This window comes from Haliaeetus albicilla, chromosome 27, assembly GCF_947461875.1.
Source record: "Haliaeetus albicilla chromosome 27, bHalAlb1.1, whole genome shotgun sequence".
Taxonomy (NCBI): Eukaryota; Metazoa; Chordata; class Aves; order Accipitriformes; family Accipitridae; genus Haliaeetus; species Haliaeetus albicilla.
The window spans coordinates 6359025-6379438 of NC_091509.1; the positions used below are offsets into that span (position 1 = coordinate 6359025).

The following is a 20414-nucleotide window of genomic DNA, read 5'->3' on the forward strand; positions in this document are numbered from 1 at the left end:
AGATGCTTAAACTGCACTACGATGATTGCAAAGTGAACCAATAGATAGGAAATGGTAGAAAAAAGGCTGTCTGGATAACCGGTTAGTGCACTGCAATATGTTTTTTTAATTACTTGACTCGCTCCTTTCTCCCTCCCTGTTAAGTTTCCTATTGCCCTTAGTGTTTAGGTTGGCTTGCACTCACTATACAAGGAACTGATCCTTTTATCTTTATTACTTAACGAGAAGCACAGGCCTCTCAGCATCCTTTTCAAATCATACTCTAAGCAGAGCACTACTACATTTCTTCCTTTGCTTTTATATATTGCTCAACATTACTATCTGAATGCTTTAAAAGCATTAATTAATGATTTTGATAAATCTCTGAGCTTTTGTTACATTATTTTACAGCTATAAAAAGAAACCCAGGGTGGTTTTGTTCATTTGTTTGTTTGTTTTTATTTTTAATTCTGGATGTATGAGATAGATCTGAGATATTTGGGGGTTTCTTTTTGTTTGTTTGTTTGGTTTTTAATCTAATGAGAATTCCTCTCCCAGAAAAGAAGTCAGAAAAGGTGAGATTTAGGTCTACTCCAAATACTAGGTAGGGGAGATATTGAGATATTTTCCTATAGGGTGCTTTGTATTCTTTTTCCTTCCAAAGTCTGAACATGGATCTGACAACAATCCTTCTGCCTGTATTTCTGAAGCACTGACCACTATAATACCCATGTTCAGCACTTAACCTCCTTTTTTTCCCATTAACTCTTGGTCTGCACAAGCGGCATCTTTCCCCTTAGCAAAGCAAAGGCTGAATAGATCAAGAAACCTAACATTTTATTAGAACATAGCAAAGCAATCCACCGACTAAATGAACACACTCGATAACTGGGTACCTTTAAAATGAAAAGTCTGAGGGCTCTACTTATGGTGATACAAAGAGTCCTCTTCTGTTGACACAACAGGCACACTGAAAGCTTGCAACACTGTTTGGATGCATTCTCAGCCAGCTGAGGCTTTAAACCAAGGTTAGTGCCATCTGTCTGGTTTTGGCAGCATCCAGATTGAGGTAAAAAATCCTATGGTACTTTTTAAAAGGAACAGAGATAAAGCTTGGTTTTAGTCAGTTCCCTTGAATTATTAACATAATAGATTTGGCTGACATCAATGCTGGTCAGCACATCTGGATCTATAAGCTCACTGCATCTTTCTTACCACATTTAGAGCATGCAACAAACTATTTTACAAGTCATATCAGATTTAGTATGTCCAAGTAATCAGGGTCATAAAAGTAATAAAATGTACTAAGTTTTCCTATTACTTGTCCCAGTTCAATTACCTTCTTAAATGCATGCTACTGTCAAGCCAGAGGTGAGAATTAATACTACTGTCAAATATTTTTGAGTTGCTATATGTTTATTAATACATTCTCATGTTCTTAATTTCTAGAGCTCTGAACAAACACAATACCAAAAATTAAAAGCAATATATAAATCAAATTTGTTTGAATTGGGAAGACTATCAGGTTGTCAGAGAAAAGAACTATACCAAAGAGAAACAACATCTGATGAAAAGTCTCAAAGCTTCAAATAAGAGAAGACATTGTTCAGATGGATGCAATTTGTAGGGCAAAACATTTCCAAGATCCTGGAAAATGCACTCAAGTATTATTCTTTGAGATTTATTATGGCCTAAATAGCATAACCCATTCATTTCACCTGTGCCAAAATCCCTTCTGCAATGCCAATAATCATGAATGCTTCAGAAATACAGAGATATATACAAGATCATTTCCATTCTTCATCTTTATTACCAACCATACACATGCCACCTTGGACAGTTTTTAGTATTATATACCAGCATTATGGAAATTTAATTGCTCTACCAAATGCTCTGGCTCCCACTCTTCTAAGAAGCATGGAAACACAAAAAACCAGTCCTTATCTCCAGTTTGAAAACACACTGAGCATTCTCGGGCAGCATTAACAACAAAATGGTCACAGATGCTCGGTACTTTCCAGAATTTGATGTAAGAAACTGTCCCAGTATTTGCTCAGATGCTGTTTGAGATTCAAAGCATAATGCCATTCACTAGTTTTTACCAACAATCAAGCAATTGTGGAAAGAAGTATATCAGAAAATCAAATTGGGGGTGACAAGAAAACCTTGGTTTATGTCTCATTTAAATATTAACCAAGCAGAATATTATTCCTGGTTAGGCCCCTGATTTTGCAAAGCATTTACTTAAGTGCTTGAGAGAAAAGTCCAAATGGAAAGGTATCTTTCATGTATGTACTAGGTCACGGTTGCAATGGAAGAAAAAAATAAAATATCAAAATATATCATTCATCTCATTAGGCACTCAAATACAAAGCAAAAATTGCAGTGTTGAGGACAAAAGACTTTATAAAAAATGGCCCCTGCTAAATTAGTAAGGGCACATACTGATACTACAGTTAGTATAAGTGTACATATCCAATGAATGAAAACCATTTTTTAAATTCAAGAAACATCAAGAGGAAGATGTCACTGAATCATTAACTTTGTACTAAAATTCCTTAAGAAGTCTCTGGATTTATATTACTACATCTTGTTAATTTTTTTTGCTAAACAGTACATTGCAAACTTTTTTCCAAACATCCTCCTCCTCCCAAAGGAGTTTTACTCTCACAGAAACAAAGGGTATGTGTGTGCATGTGGAGTAGTGGTACTTTAAAAAAAAAGATTGTCTATCAATGAGGTCATTCCTTAAAAAACAAAAAAACCCAACAAAACCCCCTGACAGTTTTGCACTGCCCCTAAGATACAAAACTTCAGTGACACACCAAGAGTGACTGTCTGAATCTGAAACTTTTAGATAAAAAAAATTGAAATCAAAACTAAAGATGAACGGAGCTATCACTAAATCTTTCATTAGAAAGTCAGATTCGAGAATCACTGAAGAAACATGTATCACATGCAAGCTTTTACCAATGGGATAAAACATACGTAATTGCCTTTGTGAAAATACTGCTAGATATATGTACCATATTGTTTTTAAATTACACCTATGTGTACCCAGATCTGGCATCTCTTACATGTCTCGGCTCTCTTTCTCTCCATGTAATGAGCCCCGTCCCATGAAGCAATGTCAGCTCAGGGAAAATGCAGCTCCTTCACCACCCAGTGAAGACTCACAGTAAAAACCCCACCCTTACTTAGTTCAATCAATCAAACCAGGAAGGTAATATTCAACAATGAAATAGAAGTAAGTAGTAAAGAGATCAGGTATATTCAACAGAATATAAATACCCAGGAGGAAAAAAAACCCAAACAAACAAAAAATCCCACAATACATAATAAGCAGAACATAAAGAGAACGAGATTAATCAGAGCAAACCCCACAAATTCTAAACTAGGTTCTAAGTTTACAAGGAATAGTTTAAGCAAGATAAAAACCTTACGTATTAGAGAGTTCTTTGTCTCAGCCAGCTGCTGCCAGCTTGTCTGTCTGTCTTTCAATTTCTCAGAAAGGTGTGTGTGAAAATCTAAATGAAATAAAACAAATACATTTTAGAGATGGCTCTTTTCCTCCTTTTCTCCCATTCCATTCACCTTTGGTGCAATACAGCCAATAGAATGTTTCACCTCCTCCCACCCACAGCATTCCTGAATACTAAAAAAATACATTACTCATTATTATCTAGAGATTGAGAATTCTTTTATCTTGTTATCAATGACATATAAAAAGGCATACTGAGTAGCAGTAATACTGGTGAAATCTTGCTTTGCAGGAGGTACATATAACCACTGCCAGTATCATTAACCACAAAAATGACAGAGTGCATAAAATCTGGCTATAATATGTGCATTAGAATTTAACCTGAAGTCCATAAGAGTTTCCATACATGCTGTTCAGTAGGTATTTAAGATCATACTAACTTATTTTCAGTGTATTATCTTTTACTCCTATAACCAAGTATGTATCATTACATCCTTCTAAAAGATAATTTTTATTATCTAAAAACAGACTCTTAAGATACATTTGGAAAATGGACACTTTCAGCTGCAATAAATCACTTCTTACATGTTTATTGCAGCAGCATGATGACTTTTACATTGACTATCAACATAATCAGGCTCATTCTGCTGCATCTCAACTAGACATGAACCAGTGAAACTGCACTGTTGCAAGGAGTTTCTTTTTTGCCTCATAAAAACTCTCCAGCTTTAGGAAGACAGATTTTAATATATACACCTCCCCCCCTCCCTCCCTTTAGTTTTGAATAGTCTTTCTCTTTGACTAAAAAGAAAACAGGTTTCTTTTGGTAGTACAACTAATTCAAATATACCTGGGTTTTGAAAGCATGAAATGATTAGGGAGTCCTCTTACATTTGAAAACCACAAAATCAATCGAAAATTGTTATTGAATTTCATAATAATGACAGGAGAGTTTTCAGATGTCATAAACAGGAAACATAAAACCTATTTTTATTTATTTACATGAATTTCCTTGCACACACCAGAAAAATAAAAAGCTTTAATTATTAATTGTATTGGGTCTGGCTGAGATGGAGTTAATACTCCCCATAGCAGCCCTCATAGCACTGTGCTCTGCATCAGTAGCTAGAAAGGTGTTGATAGCACACCAGTGTTTTGGCTACAGCTGAGCAGTGCTGGCACAGCATCAAGGCTGTCTCTCCAACATTTTTGCCCCCCCCCAATGGCAGGCTGGGGCAGGGCAAAATCTTGGGAGGGGACATAACCAGGACAGCTGACCTAAACCAACCAAACAGATGTTCCATACCATATGACATCAGCTCAGATATAAAAGCTAAGTAAAGGGAGACGGAAGAGGGGGGCATTTTGTCTTCCGGAGCAACCACTACGCGTACTGAAGCCCTGCTTCCCGAGAAGTGGCTAGACATCGCCTGCTGATGGGAAGTAGAGAATAACATCATTTGTTTTTTCTTTGCTTTCGCGCGCGCAACCTTTGCTATCACTTTATTAAACTGTCCTTATCTTGACCCACGAGCCTTTTGTTATATTTTCTCCCCCCCGTCCAGCTGAGGAGGGGGAGTGATAGAGCGGCTTTGGTGGGCACCTGGCATCCAACCAGGGTCAACCCACTACAGTCCTTTTTGGCGCCCAACGTGGGGCAAGACAACAGCAGTTTTGCATTAAGGGTTCTATAGCTAGTTATTAAGTGGCAAGCTCCTGTGCAGGTCACGGAGCTTGTTAGCTGCTTGCTTATCTCTAGCTTGCTGAGTTTGGAAACATGTTAATGCAAATAATGGCTGCGTGCTTTGTCCTGGCACTGATGGCTTTGTTGTGCTGTGGGAGCTATCTTGTGGGGAGAATGAAGGAACGCGGGAACGTGCTAATACAAATAATGTCTATGTGCTTTGTCCTGGCACTGATGGCTTTGCTGTGTTGTGGGAGCTATCTTGTGGAGGAGATGAGGGAACACATCTCCCTCTCCCTACCAGGCATTGATGTGAATGGTTTTATTATGCAGGCTCCTGAGGTCCTTGTTCACCCTTATGTAATCTGTTTAATACTAGTAATTAATACTGGTGGCATATTATGGGTATTGTGGAATCTGGTCTCGTCCTGGTATAAGAGAAGGCAAGTTTTAGGTGAGGCAATACTTAAATGTGCCCTCAAGCGACCGGTGCCTGGGTGGCAGGGTATATGGAAGGATTTGGGCAGATTCCTAGGACGGTTATCACCTCCCATAATCTGGGATTTTACATCTGAACAGGCAAGTAACCCTGGCAAACTGACACGCCACCTGATAGAAGGGTGCCTTGCCTATCCCAATGAAAACCAGCAGCTTCTCGCACTGTACCGGGGCCTGGCCTATGCCTACCGAGCCATAGTTCAACACTGTCAGAGGACCATGGTTGAGGCAGGGACCCAGACTGCATCTGAGGACACCATGCTCGAGAAAGGGACCCAAACAACAACAACTACAGTAATTGCCCCAATAGTGAAAAGGAAGCAGTGGACAAGGAGATCAACGGGTCCATACCATCGATTAGTGAGAGAAGAAGAAGAAGAGGAAAGGCTTGATCTAGAAGCTGGTCCTTCGGTAAGGAAACTGGAGGAAGGAGTGAGGGAACTTAAACAGGAAGCGGAAACTACCCGGTCCCTGACGTCCTCAGAACTTCGGGACTTGCGGAAAGATTACAGCCGCCAGCCAGGTGAGCGGATTGCTGCCTGGCTGCTCCGATGCTGGGATAATGGGGCTGATAGTCAGCAACTGGAAGGCAAGGAAGCCCAACAGCTGGGATCCCTCGCTAGAAACCGGGGAATTGAAAGAGGAATTGGAAAAGAGGCAGCAGTTTGCAGTCTCTGGAGCCGGCTTCTCTCAAGTGTGAGGGCAAGATATCCATTCAAGGAAGATCTTGTGAATTCCTCAGAAAAGTGGACTACCGCAGATGAAGGCATCCAGTACCTGAGAGAGTTAGCAGTGGTGGAAGTCATCTACAGTGATCTAGATGATGAGGAAGTCTCCAAAGATCCAGAGGATGTCCTGTGCACACGGGCCATGTGGCAAAAGGTGATTCAAGGTGCCCCAGCATCGTATTCTAACAGCTTGGCAGCAATGTATTGTCCAGATATGGAAACACCAACTGTGGAGAAAGTGTCGTCTTGGCTCCAAAACTTTGAGGAAAATCTCTGTGTTTCCTCATCCCTACAGGACAGTGCCTTGGCTGTTAGGGATGCTCCAAGAAATCAGTCCTCTCCTGCCCCAGTCAGAGGGAAAGGGAGCCCAAGGCGTATGCCACGTGGTACACTCTGGTTCTTCCTGCATGACCAAGGGGAGGACATGAGGAAGTGGGATGGTGAACCCACCTTTAAGCTGGAAGCCCGTGTGCGTGAACTGAGAGGGAAGACAGCCGTTAAGAAGGGGTCACCCAAGAAGGCGGCTGTCAGCGTAGTTGCTGTAGAGGCCCAAGAAAGCACTCAGTGATCCTCCAGGCATAGAAGAACTGAAACTACCTCCCTTGATTCTGGTGAGGGGACTTCTGGTCTGGTACCGCAAGGATCGGACAGTGAATATTCTGATGAGGAACAGCAATAGAGGGTCCCTGCCTTCGGCCAGGAGGAGGAAAGGGATGACCGGATATACTGGACTGTGTGGATTCGATGGCCTGGCACATCAGACCCACAGAAGTATAAGGCTTTGGTAGACACTGGTGCACAGTGTACACTGATGCCATCAGGATACAGGGGCACGGAACCCATCTGGATCTCTGGAGTGACAGGGGGATGCCAAGAATTGACTATACTGGAGGCTGAAGTGAGCTTGACAAGGAACAAGTGGGAAAAGCACCCCATTGTGACTGGCCCAGAGGCCCCTTGTATCCTTGGCATTGACTACCTCAAGAGAGGGTACTTCAAGGACCCAAAGGGGTACTGATGGGCTTTTGGTGTAGCCACTGTAAATGCAGAGAAGATCAAACAGCTATCTACTCTGCCTGGCCTCTCGGAAGATCCCTTCATTGTGGGATTGTTGCAAGTTGAAGAACAGCAGGTGCCAATCGCTACCAGGACGGTGCACCGTCGGCAATATCGGACAAACCGAGACTCCCTGGCTCCCATCCATGAGCTGATTCATCACCTAGAGAGCCAAGGAGTCATCAGCAAGACTCATTCACCTTTTAATAGTCCTATATGGCCAGTGCAAAAGTCTGATGGAGGGTGGAGGTTGACAGTAGATTATCGTGGCCTGAATGAAGTGACACCGCCACTGAGTGCTGCTGTACCAGACATGTTAGAGCTCCAATATGAACTGGCATCAAAGGCAGCCACGTGGTATGCTACAATTGATATTGCCAATGCATTTTTCTCCATTCCTTTGGCAGCAGAGTGCAGGCCACAGTTTGCTTTCACATGGAGAGGTGTCCAATACACCTGGAATCGACTGCCCCAGGGGTGGAAGCACAGTCCTACCATTTGTCACGGATTAATCCAAACAGCACTGGAACAAGGCGATGCCCCTGAACATTTACAATACATAGATGACATCATCGTGTGGGGCAATGAGGCAGAAGAAGTGTTTGAGAAGGGGAAAAGAATAATTCAGATTCTTCTGAAAGCTGGTTTCACCATAAAGAAAAGCAAGGTCAAGGGACCTGCACAGGAGATTCAGTTCTTGGGAATAAAATGGCAGGATGGACGCCGTCATGTCCCTATGGATGTGGTTAACAAGATAGCATCTATGTCTCCACCAGCTAACAAGAAAGAAACACAAGCTTTCCTAGGCCTTGTGGGGTTCTGGAGAATGCATATTCCAGGTTACAGTCAGCTTGTGAGCCCTCTCTATCGAGTAACACGGAAAAAGAACTATTTTGAACGGGGCCCTGAACAACAACAAGCCTTTGAGCATATCAGACAAGAAATAGCTCGTGCAGTAGCTCTTGGGCCTGTCCGGACAGGACCAGATGTGCAAAATATACTCTACACTGCAGCTGGGGAGCATGGTCTCACCTGGAGCCTGTGGCAGAAAACACCAGGAGAAACCCGAGGTCGACCATTAGGGTTTTGGAGCTGGGGGTACCGAGGATCAGAAGCCCACTACACTCCGACTGAAAAAGAGATACTAGCAGCATATGAGGGGGTTCGAGCCGCTTCAGAAGTTGTTGGTACAGATGCATATCTCCTCTTGGCACCACGACTGCCCGTGCTACACTGGATGTTCAAAGGAAACATCCCCTCTACACATCATGCAACCAGCGCTACATGGAGTAAGTGGATAGCATTGATCACGCAATGGGCTCGACTGGGGAAATCTAACCGCCCAGGAATTCTAGAAGACATCATGGACTGGCCAGAAGGCAGAGATTTTGGAGCATCACCTGAGGAGGTGGCTCGTGCCCAAGAGGCACCACCATATAATGAGTTATCAGAAGACGAAAGGTGTTATGCTTTGTTTACTGATGGATCCTGTCGTGTGGTAGGGAACCATCGGAAGTGGAAAGCTGCTGTGTGGAGTCCCACTTGCCAAGTCGTTGAGGCCACTGAAGGAGAAGGTGAGTCAAGTCAGTTTGCAGAAGTGAAAGCCATCCAACTAGCCCTAAACATTGCTGAACGAGAAAAATGGCCGGTACTCTACCTCTATACCGACTCCTGGATGGTGGCTAATGCCCTATGGGGGGTGGCTACAGCAGTGGAAGAAGACCAATTGGCAACGCAGGGGTAAACCCATCTGGGCAGCAGCATTGTGGCAGGACATTGCTGCCCGTGTAGAACACATAACTCTAAGGGTACGTCATGTAGATGCTCACGTGCCCAAAAGCCGTGCCACTGAAGAACATCGAAATAATGAACAGGTAGACAAGGCTGCCAAAATAGAAATAGCTCAGGTGGACCTGGACTGGGAGCGTAAAGGTGAGCTACTTGTAGCTCGATGGGCCCATGAGACATCGGGACATCTAGGGAGAGATGCAACATATAGGTGGGCTCGTGATCGAGGGGTGGACCTGACCATGGAGGCCATTACACAGGTCACTCATGAATGTGAAACATGTGCTGCAATCAAATGAGCCACCAGAGTAAAGTCTCCCTGGAACAGAGGGCGGTGGCTGGGTTTTCGATATGGCGAGGCCTGGCAAATTGACTACATTGGACCACTGCCGCGAACACGCCAAGGCAAGCGCTACATACTCACCATGGTGGAAGCAACTACTGGTTGGCTAGAAACATATCCTGTAAACCTTGCCACTGCCCGAAACACCATCTTAGGCCTCGAAAGGCAAATTTTATGGCGACACGGTACCCCAGAAAGAATTGAATCAGACAATGGGACTCATTTCCGAAATAACCTCATAAGCTCCTGGGCAAAGAAACATGGCATTGAGCGGGTGTACCACATACCCTATCACCCGCAAGCATCTGGGAAAATTGAGAGATATAATGGACTGTTGAAGACTATGTTGAGAGCGCTAGGCAATGGGACATGGAAGCATTGGGATACAAATTTAGCAGAAGCCACTTGGCTAGTTAACACCAGAGGATCTGCTAACCGTCCTGGTCCTGCCCAAACAAAACCCCTACATACTGTGGGAGGAGATAAGGTCCCCGTAGTGCACATGGGGAAGTGGCTGGGGAAGGCAGTGTGGATTGCACCTCCCATGGGAAAAGGCAAACCCATTCGTGGGATTGCCTTTGCTCAGGGACCTGGGTGTACTTGGTGGGTAATGCGGAAGGATGGGGAGACCCAGTGTGTGCCTCAAGGACATTTAACCTTGGGGGAAAAATAATCTGTGATGTGAGTTGTATGTTGTAGGAAGTAATGTAGCAGGAATGACCTGAACTGCAGAGGAGTGAACTTCGCAAGGAACCAGACAAGTGCATCGGTGACCCAAACCAAGCTGGTGTTGGGGCCCAACGATCGAACATACTGCTTCTCCTGTCCTGACCACTCATCTTGATGGATGGGGCCCAAGTCATAACCTGCATGTGAACATCAGGAAGAGTGGAAGAAGCCCATGGAATATCTATCTCTTAAAGGACAGGGGATAGTAATTAATAAGAATGTATAAATCCGTACGTTGGGTAGAAAAGTGGTTTAAGTATGTAGTTTCAGTTGTAAGTGTTGGTGAGAAAGGATTTCAATAATGAGAATTAAATACAATAGTATGGTTAGAAGATATCTGTATTAAGTTATGTGGAACCTGAGCAGGACGCAAATGGTATGGAATAAGGGGTGGAGATTGTATTGGGTCTGGCTGAGATGGAGTTAATACTCCCCATAGCAGCCCTCATAGCACTGTGCTCTGCATCAGTAGCTAGAAAGGTGTTGATAGCACACCAGTGTTTTGGCTACAGCTGAGCAGTGCTGGCACAGCATCAAGGCTGTCTCTCCAACATTTTTGCCCCCCCCCAATGGCAGGCTGGGGCAGGGCAAAATCTTGGGAGGGGACATAACCAGGACAGCTGACCTAAACCAACCAAACAGATGTTCCATACCATATGACATCAGCTCAGATATAAAAGCTAAGTAAAGGGAGACGGAAGAGGGGGGGGCATTTTGTCTTCCGGAGCAACCACTACGCGTACTGAAGCCCTGCTTCCCGAGAAGTGGCTAGACATCGCCTGCTGATGGGAAGTAGAGAATAACATCATTTGTTTTTTCTTTGCTTTCGCGCGCGCAACCTTTGCTATCACTTTATTAAACTGTCCTTATCTTGACCCACGAGCCTTTTGTTATATTTTCTCCCCCCCGTCCAGCTGAGGAGGGGGAGTGATAGAGCGGCTTTGGTGGGCACCTGGCATCCAACCAGGGTCAACCCACTACATTAATGTATGGTCACTTCAATTCTTGTTCTTCACTGCCTTTAAGGCTTCACTGAGAAATTATTTTACTTGGTACATCTCAGGTTCAAATCCTTAACAATTTTTATTAGATAATAATATAATCTTGCATCCAAGACTCACCAGAATCAAGAATGAAAATGTGTTCTGTATAGCACAGTAATTTATTATATGCAAAGAGAAAAAGGCAAAGCATAGACACTTAAAGATATTAAAACAGCTGACCAAAACAATAGAAAATAAACCACGTTGCATGTTAAAGATGCAAGACAACAAATTAGCTATTTTTTAGGAGCACAAATATTTTGGACCTAAAATGCATGCAACAGAAATAATGTGAAAGAATGGCAGCTCCTGAGTTTTACATTGCTGGCTTTGGGGGTAAAAAGTAATTTTAAGGGACAACTTAAACTTCTACAAACAATAAAAACCAGTTTACTGAACTGGCTAAACGTCTCCTTGCCACACATGAAATTCCAGTTTGATGTGGTATGACTATAAGTCATTTTCAGGTATTTTGGCTCATGTCTAATTAGTTCAGCTTCACTTTTGATGATACAGACTTTTGTTTTAAAGCAAGGAAGGAAAACAAGAGATTTTCAGGAGTGTTCCACTGAAAGATGAATCTAAGAACAATAATGCAAGTAAAGCAAAGATACGTGAAGTGCAGAACACAATGATTATGAATATAAACACTTGGGTAAATTAAAAAAAAGAAATCATTGCAAATTTCTTCATTTTGTTGTTACCAGCAATTTTCCCAAAAATATAATACTAAAGGTTGATGAGATTATTTTCATACTCTTCATATTTTAAAAATAGGAGAAATTAAATATAAGTAAACAGATGCATACTCAGGAATATATAAAAAAAAAAGTCATGGAATTGTTTCACTAAGCTTTTTTTTTCTTTATCTTTTTTTTTATGTGAAAATGGGACCGAATGCTTAAATACAATGCAATTCTTCTGTGGTACTTACAATTAAATGAAACAATTTTAGTAGTTTGAAATGTTACAGTTTCTGTTATATCACACCCTATAATATCAAATTTTTGAAATCTTTACTGTCTCTATTTTTGTTTTAATAGAAGTTAAAACAAAACTGAGTTCAATGAGTTTCCTCATTTCTCTCTCAAGAGGAAAAAAATGGAATTAATCTATCAACAGTTCATCTATTGACATTTTATCACATTACGCTTTAAGCTTGTGTATGTTACTGAATCTGCTATTTTCTCTTTTTACTTGTCTGTGGCCACCTTGGGATATTTGATCCTTACAATTAGAAAGGGTACAGATGAGGACAACAAACTGCTCCCCCACAGAAACTGAGCCACCTAAAACTAGTGGCTAAAACATAAGTTTCCAAGCTCTGTTTCTCCAACAATTAAAAAAAAAAAATTTGTTACTGATGCCCAAAGGAAATAATAATTTAAATGTTGAGACACTTTAAAAATAGTGTCATCTGAAGGGAAGTTTCGCTGGGTATTACCTTCCTTTGACACTCACAGGGAGTTAAACCTAATTGCATTTAGGGTTATCTCTAGCAGCTACACTCAGAATCAAACGTCCTCATGAGGACTATTGTTCTAACTAATCTACTTATTAGGCTTTTATTCAGATTTAATACAGGCTTTTATAAAAAACATCTCAAAGGGATAGTAATGGATTTTGCAATTATCAGACAGGAAAGAATAGACTATGACCTACAATCTTTGGCCTTGCCAAAAATCAGGAAAAAAATTTTTTTAAGTAAATCTTTAGATTATTACGTTAATTTTAGTCCCTATCAGACACCACACTTTACATCAGGAAAAAGTAAAAACTGTGAATTTAATATGCTTTCCTCTTATACATTCCTCCAAAACACAAACACCCCAATGTCCACAGGTCCGTTTGTTCCTACAGTAACTGACAGAGAGAAAGAAATCTGCTTTCTCTACATTACTTTCAAAGATAAATTAGTGGCAGTTTTCAGCTTGCTGTCTCAAGTCCCAGTTTAAGTTAAAAACCAATGCTGATAGAGCTAATTTTAAATAACAGTATGAATACTAGCAACACTTTTTGAAAATTGAGAAAACAAATACTACAATTCCTAAACTGGTCTCCTGTGAGGTATATGATGTTCAGACTAGCTGCTTATGTTCTACATGTTATTCAGCAAACTTATTTTCTTCCCCTTTCCTCACAGCAGCCTATTCAGAAACTGATACTCTGCTTCCACCATTCTATTACTTTTTAACATTTATCTGCTTTCTCTCACACCCCAACTGTAGGGTTCGGCGTTCGGAAGATCTCGCGATGTCACGGAAAGTTAGAGGGTTAGTCGCAGCCTTATGATGTGTCTGTAATCCCACCTACCCTTGTTAGTATAAAAGGAATGGACTGCGCAATAAAAGGCGGAAGTTGGCGCTCACACTGTGTGTGTTATCTGTCTCTTTCCCTGGTCTGGGGGTGATCAGTGATCTAATCGCGGCACCTTGATATGCGGCGAACGCTACACCCAACAGTCTCCCATGAGGCCTGGCACTCTCACGAGACCTACACAACGTCTTCTTGCTGTCCCTCAGAAAGGCTGACAAGGAAAGGTTGTAATTACTCTCCTCATTTTCATTCCCTCTCTATCGCTATGCTGTGTAACCAGCAATCAGGAGGCACCTCTGAACACCACGCAGTCAGAGGCCCCACTCATCAGGATCCCAACGCAGAGCATTCCTGGGTCCCACAGGACACAACTTTCTCACAGCAAAGAGGCTGATCGCCAAATGTCCTGTTGTTCTTAATTTATGGTTCCTCTTTTGAGCTGGCCTGACAATGGCTCATAACTATTACCTATCCAGGAACAAGTATCACTCCTCTCTCTTCTTTCTCTCTCCCCCACCCCCCATCCCCAGTTGTTTTCTTCCTTCAGAATTTTCCCCTTCATAGTCCTGTATGAATGGATGCTTCCAACCATGCACTATGAATTTTCAACCTTATTAGTTTAGTCAGGTATTCTGGAATTCCACTTTTTAACATTTCCCAATAGGGATCACTAAAAGCTTGGCTACCAATCATATAGTATATGCTCCTCCCTTTAAGATGATAGCACATTGTTTATGGTTTGGTGTTTTGTTTGGTTTTTTTTTTTACAGTATGAAAACTTTTTGCGTTTTATAAGGCTTGCTTCCTCCACCCATAATTCTTATACCTCTCTGTCAATATTCATCTAGAAAATAACTGTGGAGCTTTAAATATGACCAGAGCCTAAATATCCTCCTAAGCTCTGATAAACAGAAGGGGGAAAATGAGAACAAAGTGGCATAACCCAATTTTTACTGGTAATAAACAATAAAAAGACGGGTTTTTTTTATAAACTAGCACTTCAGAAGCATTAAAAAAGGTCTTACAAATAAATATCCTTGATTTCTCAGGCTGCTTCCCCTCCCTCCCAATATTCACATAAAAACATCCAGTAACAAACAGTTGCCTCATTTCTGTTACACCTACATGGCTGAGGCTTGTCCCAATTGTCTCTGATTTCCTCTCAATTGAACACTTTCAACGAGCAGAAGTTGCTCCTCTGTTAATACCTTGGTACATTTTTGTTGCTATTTGCTCAACATTTATTACTGATCGTTATGGTTTTTGAGGAGTAGGACAAAAACCGTAACAACTGACAGAACATTCTCCCAGTACTGGGCAGGTCAAAGCTCTACATTTACCTCAAATAACCTTTTTTAGTTTTGTTTTTTTTCATCACATTCTCCCCTAACATTTTGGATCAAGCATACTGGACAGATGTAACAAATGTGGTACTCTTAACCTATAAGCATACCATTTCTGGAGGCAAATAATGATTAAGACAATATTAGAAAAAAGGCAGTGATATAAAAATCATGCACAAAAGTATGGGAATATGTACTGTTCTGCAATAAAAGGGCCACACAAATTTTCTTTTCCTATGTTATCTTGACAGAATTATTATCTGCTATCTTATTCTATTATGTTCTATTGCACATTTTATATCCAATGTTTTGTTTGATCTTTTACAGAAGTTGTATTCATTTTTCTCTCCTCGGAAGCACATTCGCCAAGCCAATTAAACTTAAAAAACCTTTACCTGAATAGTATACTAGCAGCTCTCAAGCAGAATTATTCTCCAGTATAAAACATCCACAAGACATTTTATTTTTTGAAAGTATACACTTAAATATGTTAACACACCACCAAATAATCATGCAAGAATGACAAACACTACAAAGGAAAATGTTCTAATATTAGTTCAAGTACATTGGGAAGCTTATTATAAGTTCAGTGAACTCAACAGCAAATACATCATTTTCCCTCTCCTCAGTCTACCAAAGGTAAGGTTACAAAATGGAGGTCGGAAGAATTTTTTACTCAAATTGCTATTTATGATGTCTTAAACATTACCAAACATGACCAGCAACAGATCTACTGCACCAGGAGCTGAATTTTCCCAGCTCATTGCCCATATCTTTTATACAGAATCAACTACGCAATTAGCTACATTAGAGACAACAGTACAGGCCTTAAAATGACAAATACCTTCATTTTGTATTTTCATTCCCTATGAACTAATAAAAGCATTAGGATGTACTAGTACCATAAGAATCACAGGAACATGCATAATTCAGATCAGCACTTAGTATTCTTTGTGCAGAAGTCTGCTTACACTTATGAACTTAAAGTGAACTGAAACTAAATTTCAAGTGGATTTATTTAGGTTAAATTAAATGGTTCTACTTCTACTGTTACTTCCAAAAAGAATTAAGTACAGGCTCTCTTAAGTCCAAACAAATACGTCTACATAGGAATTTCAATCAATTTCACAATACCACTTTAAAATCATGCCACTAAATCACTGGTAGTTTGGATGAATCTTCTTAAATGCCCCTGAACAGTCAAGCCCTAACATCTAAAATATTCATAATTGCCTCTTAATTCGACATGGTCATTGACTCACATAAAAAGAAAAACTCTTAAGTGAAACTTCATAACATTTTTGCTCTTCCTCAAGCCATTTCCTTCTGGGTTTGTTTTGCTTTGCTTTTTAAAATAAGGGTCAATTTAACAACTATTAATTCATGCTGTTAGGAATGGGTTAGTATACCCATACAGGTCAATGACTTAGCTACAGGTCAATATCCCCATAATTTATAAAACTATAAGCCACAATTCTCATGGGAATAATTTATTAAAAACTAAGAAAAGCTGCAGTCTCAAGTAGCAACTACAGGTACTCTAAGGTTGCTTTCTCTTTCTTTAATATCTCTTCCATGCAAGTGTTTCTCTGAAATAACACTTTACTATCAGTTCAGCCTCTGTTCCAATGACTACGTTATTAGGCTAATGGGGAGAATTTAAATTACTGAAGTACAAACTAAACAGTTCCTGGTGAAAGTATCACTTTTTCAAATCCAGCTATCTGGGGGAAGAAGAAAAAAAAATCACTACAGCCAGTATCATAACATAAATATGGTGACAAAATTCACATTACACAAGTTTAACAACAAAAGTGGTCAGGTACAAAGTTTAAATTTAGAGGGGAGTCTATGCATTGTACACAACCAATCAACACTTCAGTTAAAAGCACCCACTGCTGTTCTTCGTCACTTTTGGCAGCACACAAAACTGCATAAATAACAACTGCATAGAAAAGGCTAAAAAGAATTCCTTAAAAAAGAATTTTTCTCCTTATTGTGGGATATATGTTGATATCCTGTACTTTTTCAGCTTGAAAGTGTAAAGAACAAATCAGTAAAAATTATCTGCCACATACCACTTTGCTGCTTCTTTTGTGAGTAAGGGAATAAACCAAAGTTAGCTGCTCTTGATAAGATTGCACGTGTTTTAATTTATTAACTAATGTCAGCAGAAGGGAGCACTGTGACAACTGTGAAATAAACATTACGGGATTCATAAAACAATGGAAAGAAGGTTTTCCAGTACAAGCATGCAATTCTAATAGTGCTAAATTATTATAACCACACTGGGTGTTGTGTCACTTTGTTCCTCCTCTAAAACAAACAAACAAACAAAAACCCAAACCACTGAAATGTGATTTTTTTTCTGTCAAAAGAACAGTGTAAAGTTAAGACATAGGGACAAAAAAAGGTAAGAAGGACCAAAGTGCTAGCACATTAGTACTACTGACAATATTGGGCTTTTTTTTCAATGACCTGAATATTCCATAGGCCCTACAACATCCTGCATGCTTCTAACACTGTAGTCCATTGCTCATTTAAGATCAAGCAAGCCCCTAAAAATATAAAGAAACACTATAAAAAATACATACAGTTGTGTTCCTCAGGAGCTGGTGATCGAGATCGATGTTCTAGAAATAATAATGCCTTACAAAACAAAACAAAGCAAAGCAGCTTTTAATGTAATAACTTCAGCATTTGACTTCCTCATTACATGCTCATGTTCTTTGCTGTTAAGAACTATTTTTTGTTTTTAAATTGTTACAGCAAGTTAATTAATTGATGAGTCTCAACCACCTTTAGACCTACTTTTACGTACTGATCTCTCATCTCTTTCTACAGCAAGTTCTATTAGTGAAAAAAAAAAAATCAAATTGCAGTTTTCAAGTAATTTAGCTGGTAAAATCTAATTTGTCATCTATGCCTGTAAACAATTTTGAAGAACTAAGAACTGACACACAATTCACAAGAAGACACATAGGCAAACTTATTGACTTACTGTGTTATCTGTCGGGGAAAAAAATTACAAAGGACAAGATTTCAGTCTCAAATTTTACCAGCTATGTCTTCAGCCTCTGTAATGAGATCACCTATAGCTTTGAAACAAAATTATTCTCCGTGCTCTTCGACAAAGAATCTACGTACAACCTGTAGCGAGTCACATCACAGATCTTTCATCACATCTCTAGTCTAAGGAAAAGTATAAAACTAGAGTAAACATATGAAGATAATCCTTCAGCATAGCTTCTGAAACTGCAGGAGTCTGTCTGTCAGATTTCCTAAAATTTTTATTCAACAGCCCCAGTTGGATTTTTCTTCCATCAATTTCTCAAGTCTGGCTTTAAACCAGTGTAAATTGTTAGTATTTACAAAGTCCAGGGATTAGAAGTCCAAGAAATTCCCTGAATGTTATATAAAGTAGATTGTTGTTCATTTCGGATCTGCCATTTGCTAATTTGATGTTGTATAGTTCCCATATGGGGAATAAGCAGTGAACAATCATTGCTTATTCACGTTCTCTATGTCAGTTACCACTGCGCAGACTCCAATCATGTCATCAGTCGCTGTTTTTTTACACTAATGAATATTAAACTATTAAAGTCATTCTTCACAAGGAAACTATGCCATACTTTGGGTAACCCATCTCACTGGCTCTTACCTTTTGCAGTTCTACTATATCATTCTTCAAACAGAATAATAAGAATTTAACATATTGTTCAAGGTATGGACATCCCATACCTTTATAGAATGGCAGTGATGATATTTTCTGTTTTGTTCTTTACATAAACTTTCCACTGGTTCCTCTTTTTTGTTGTAAGAAGGGGGTTGTTTGCATTATTGTAATATCCTATGGATATCCTTTCATAGGATTGTCCACTGTCACACTAAAATGACTTTTCTGAATAATAACAGACAATTTGGAGCCCATCATATTTTCTAACAATTATCAATTTCACCTGGTGTTTTCTCTCCCACCCATTTAGCATCACAAGATTCTTCAGGAAATTTTTCACTGTCTTTTATCTTCACTACCCTGGATAACACTTGGCATACGGAAAACGATCACCTCAGTACATGTTTGTTTTCCTAGCTCATTTAAAAAAACACCAAAATTAAGTTTGCCCCGTGAATGGAACAACAAAATGCAGGAGGAGGCTGTAACACATTCAAAAAACCAGACAAATGCAGCTCTTGCATGCTACAACGTATGTTTACCTTACACATCAATGGTAGCTGCTTCCCTCTGCATACAACATAGGCTAGTAATAAATATACTCATATGTTTCCTGATAGATGGGATCTAGCCTTAAGGATTCTGCCCAGTTGCTACAAACCAAGCAGTTTATAGAAGAGCCAGAATAATTATCTGGACAAGACAGAGATACATAAACATATTACAAGTTCATGCTGTGCAGTGTTAGAGAGAAAGCATTAGACACAATGACTCAAAACGGACAACATATTAGAGTAAGTAAACGTAGACAATACTTTCTACATGTACCAGAAGGATATTTATGATGTGAAAAACACTGCAATATACTCTCTGTCTAAGCTACAAATACTGAGTCATGTGGTGAGTGACCTAGTTTCCTTTTCATTTTAAGTGTATTTTTAGTTATTCCCTGTTGATTTATGTTTTCATTAAAACCTCAGGGATATGTCCTTTTGAAGTCTGCTGGAGACTGAATGGACATATGATGCTTTGTAAAGAATACCTAGGGATTTTTCCCCAATGTTCTCTCTCTCTTAAAGTCATACATCTAATAGGATGTCCCAACTGAAGAGCAATAAGCATCATTTGTTTACTTCTATCTTATTTTTCCTTCACAGGAATTTAAATGCAAATGTAAAGTAGAATGAGCACCAACACATGTATCAACTAGTAGTGCAGTCTAATGACTACATTCAACAAAGGAAAGGAGGCTACTGTGCTCTCCGCTTACCGCCACAGCATTCTGCAGTTGGCAATACAAGCAGTGTTCTGTATATCTTATTTTTGCAACTGAATTTATATTTGAAAATCACCCCAGTATTTATACAAAAGTGGTGTAATTCATTACCATAACCTTGTGGAATGGCCTATAACATTTTATGTAGACAATTAAGGAGATTACATCGATTTGAAATACAAAAGACAACCCACCTAAGAAAAAAGCCCTCTGAGTGCCTCCAATTGTGCAGAAGATGCATTAGAATGGTTTCCTTTTTGGAGAATTCTGAGCTTAATTTGCAATAAGTGGAAAATTCTAATTGTTCTCAAACCAGAAATGTAGTCAGTGAAATGAGGTCCATTGTTGTTAATGTTTTTTTTAGTATCAAAATGGACCATAAAACTTCAAGATTTATGTATGGACTCCAAAAGTTCAGAGCAACTAGTAGCTGAAATTTTTGGTTTGCCTCTTCTCTACTGCTGAATTAAGTTA

At 39.9% G+C, this 20414-nt stretch overlaps 1 protein-coding gene across 17 annotated transcripts in view; it reads right to left on the reverse strand.

Moving 5' to 3' along the window:
• The window catches only part of TENM2 (teneurin transmembrane protein 2), an 848782-nt gene that overhangs the window by 323183 nt on the left and 505185 nt on the right, over positions 1-20414 (reverse strand). For 12 of the 17 annotated variants that reach the window (XM_069772607.1, XM_069772606.1, XM_069772614.1 and 9 more), the window contains one exon: positions 3423-3506. The exons of the other annotated variants lie outside the window; for them this stretch is intronic. In XM_069772607.1, the coding sequence (XP_069628708.1) occupies positions 3423-3506 (84 nt within the window). The remainder of the gene's footprint in view (positions 1-3422; positions 3507-20414) is intronic. 17 annotated transcript variants of the gene reach the window in all.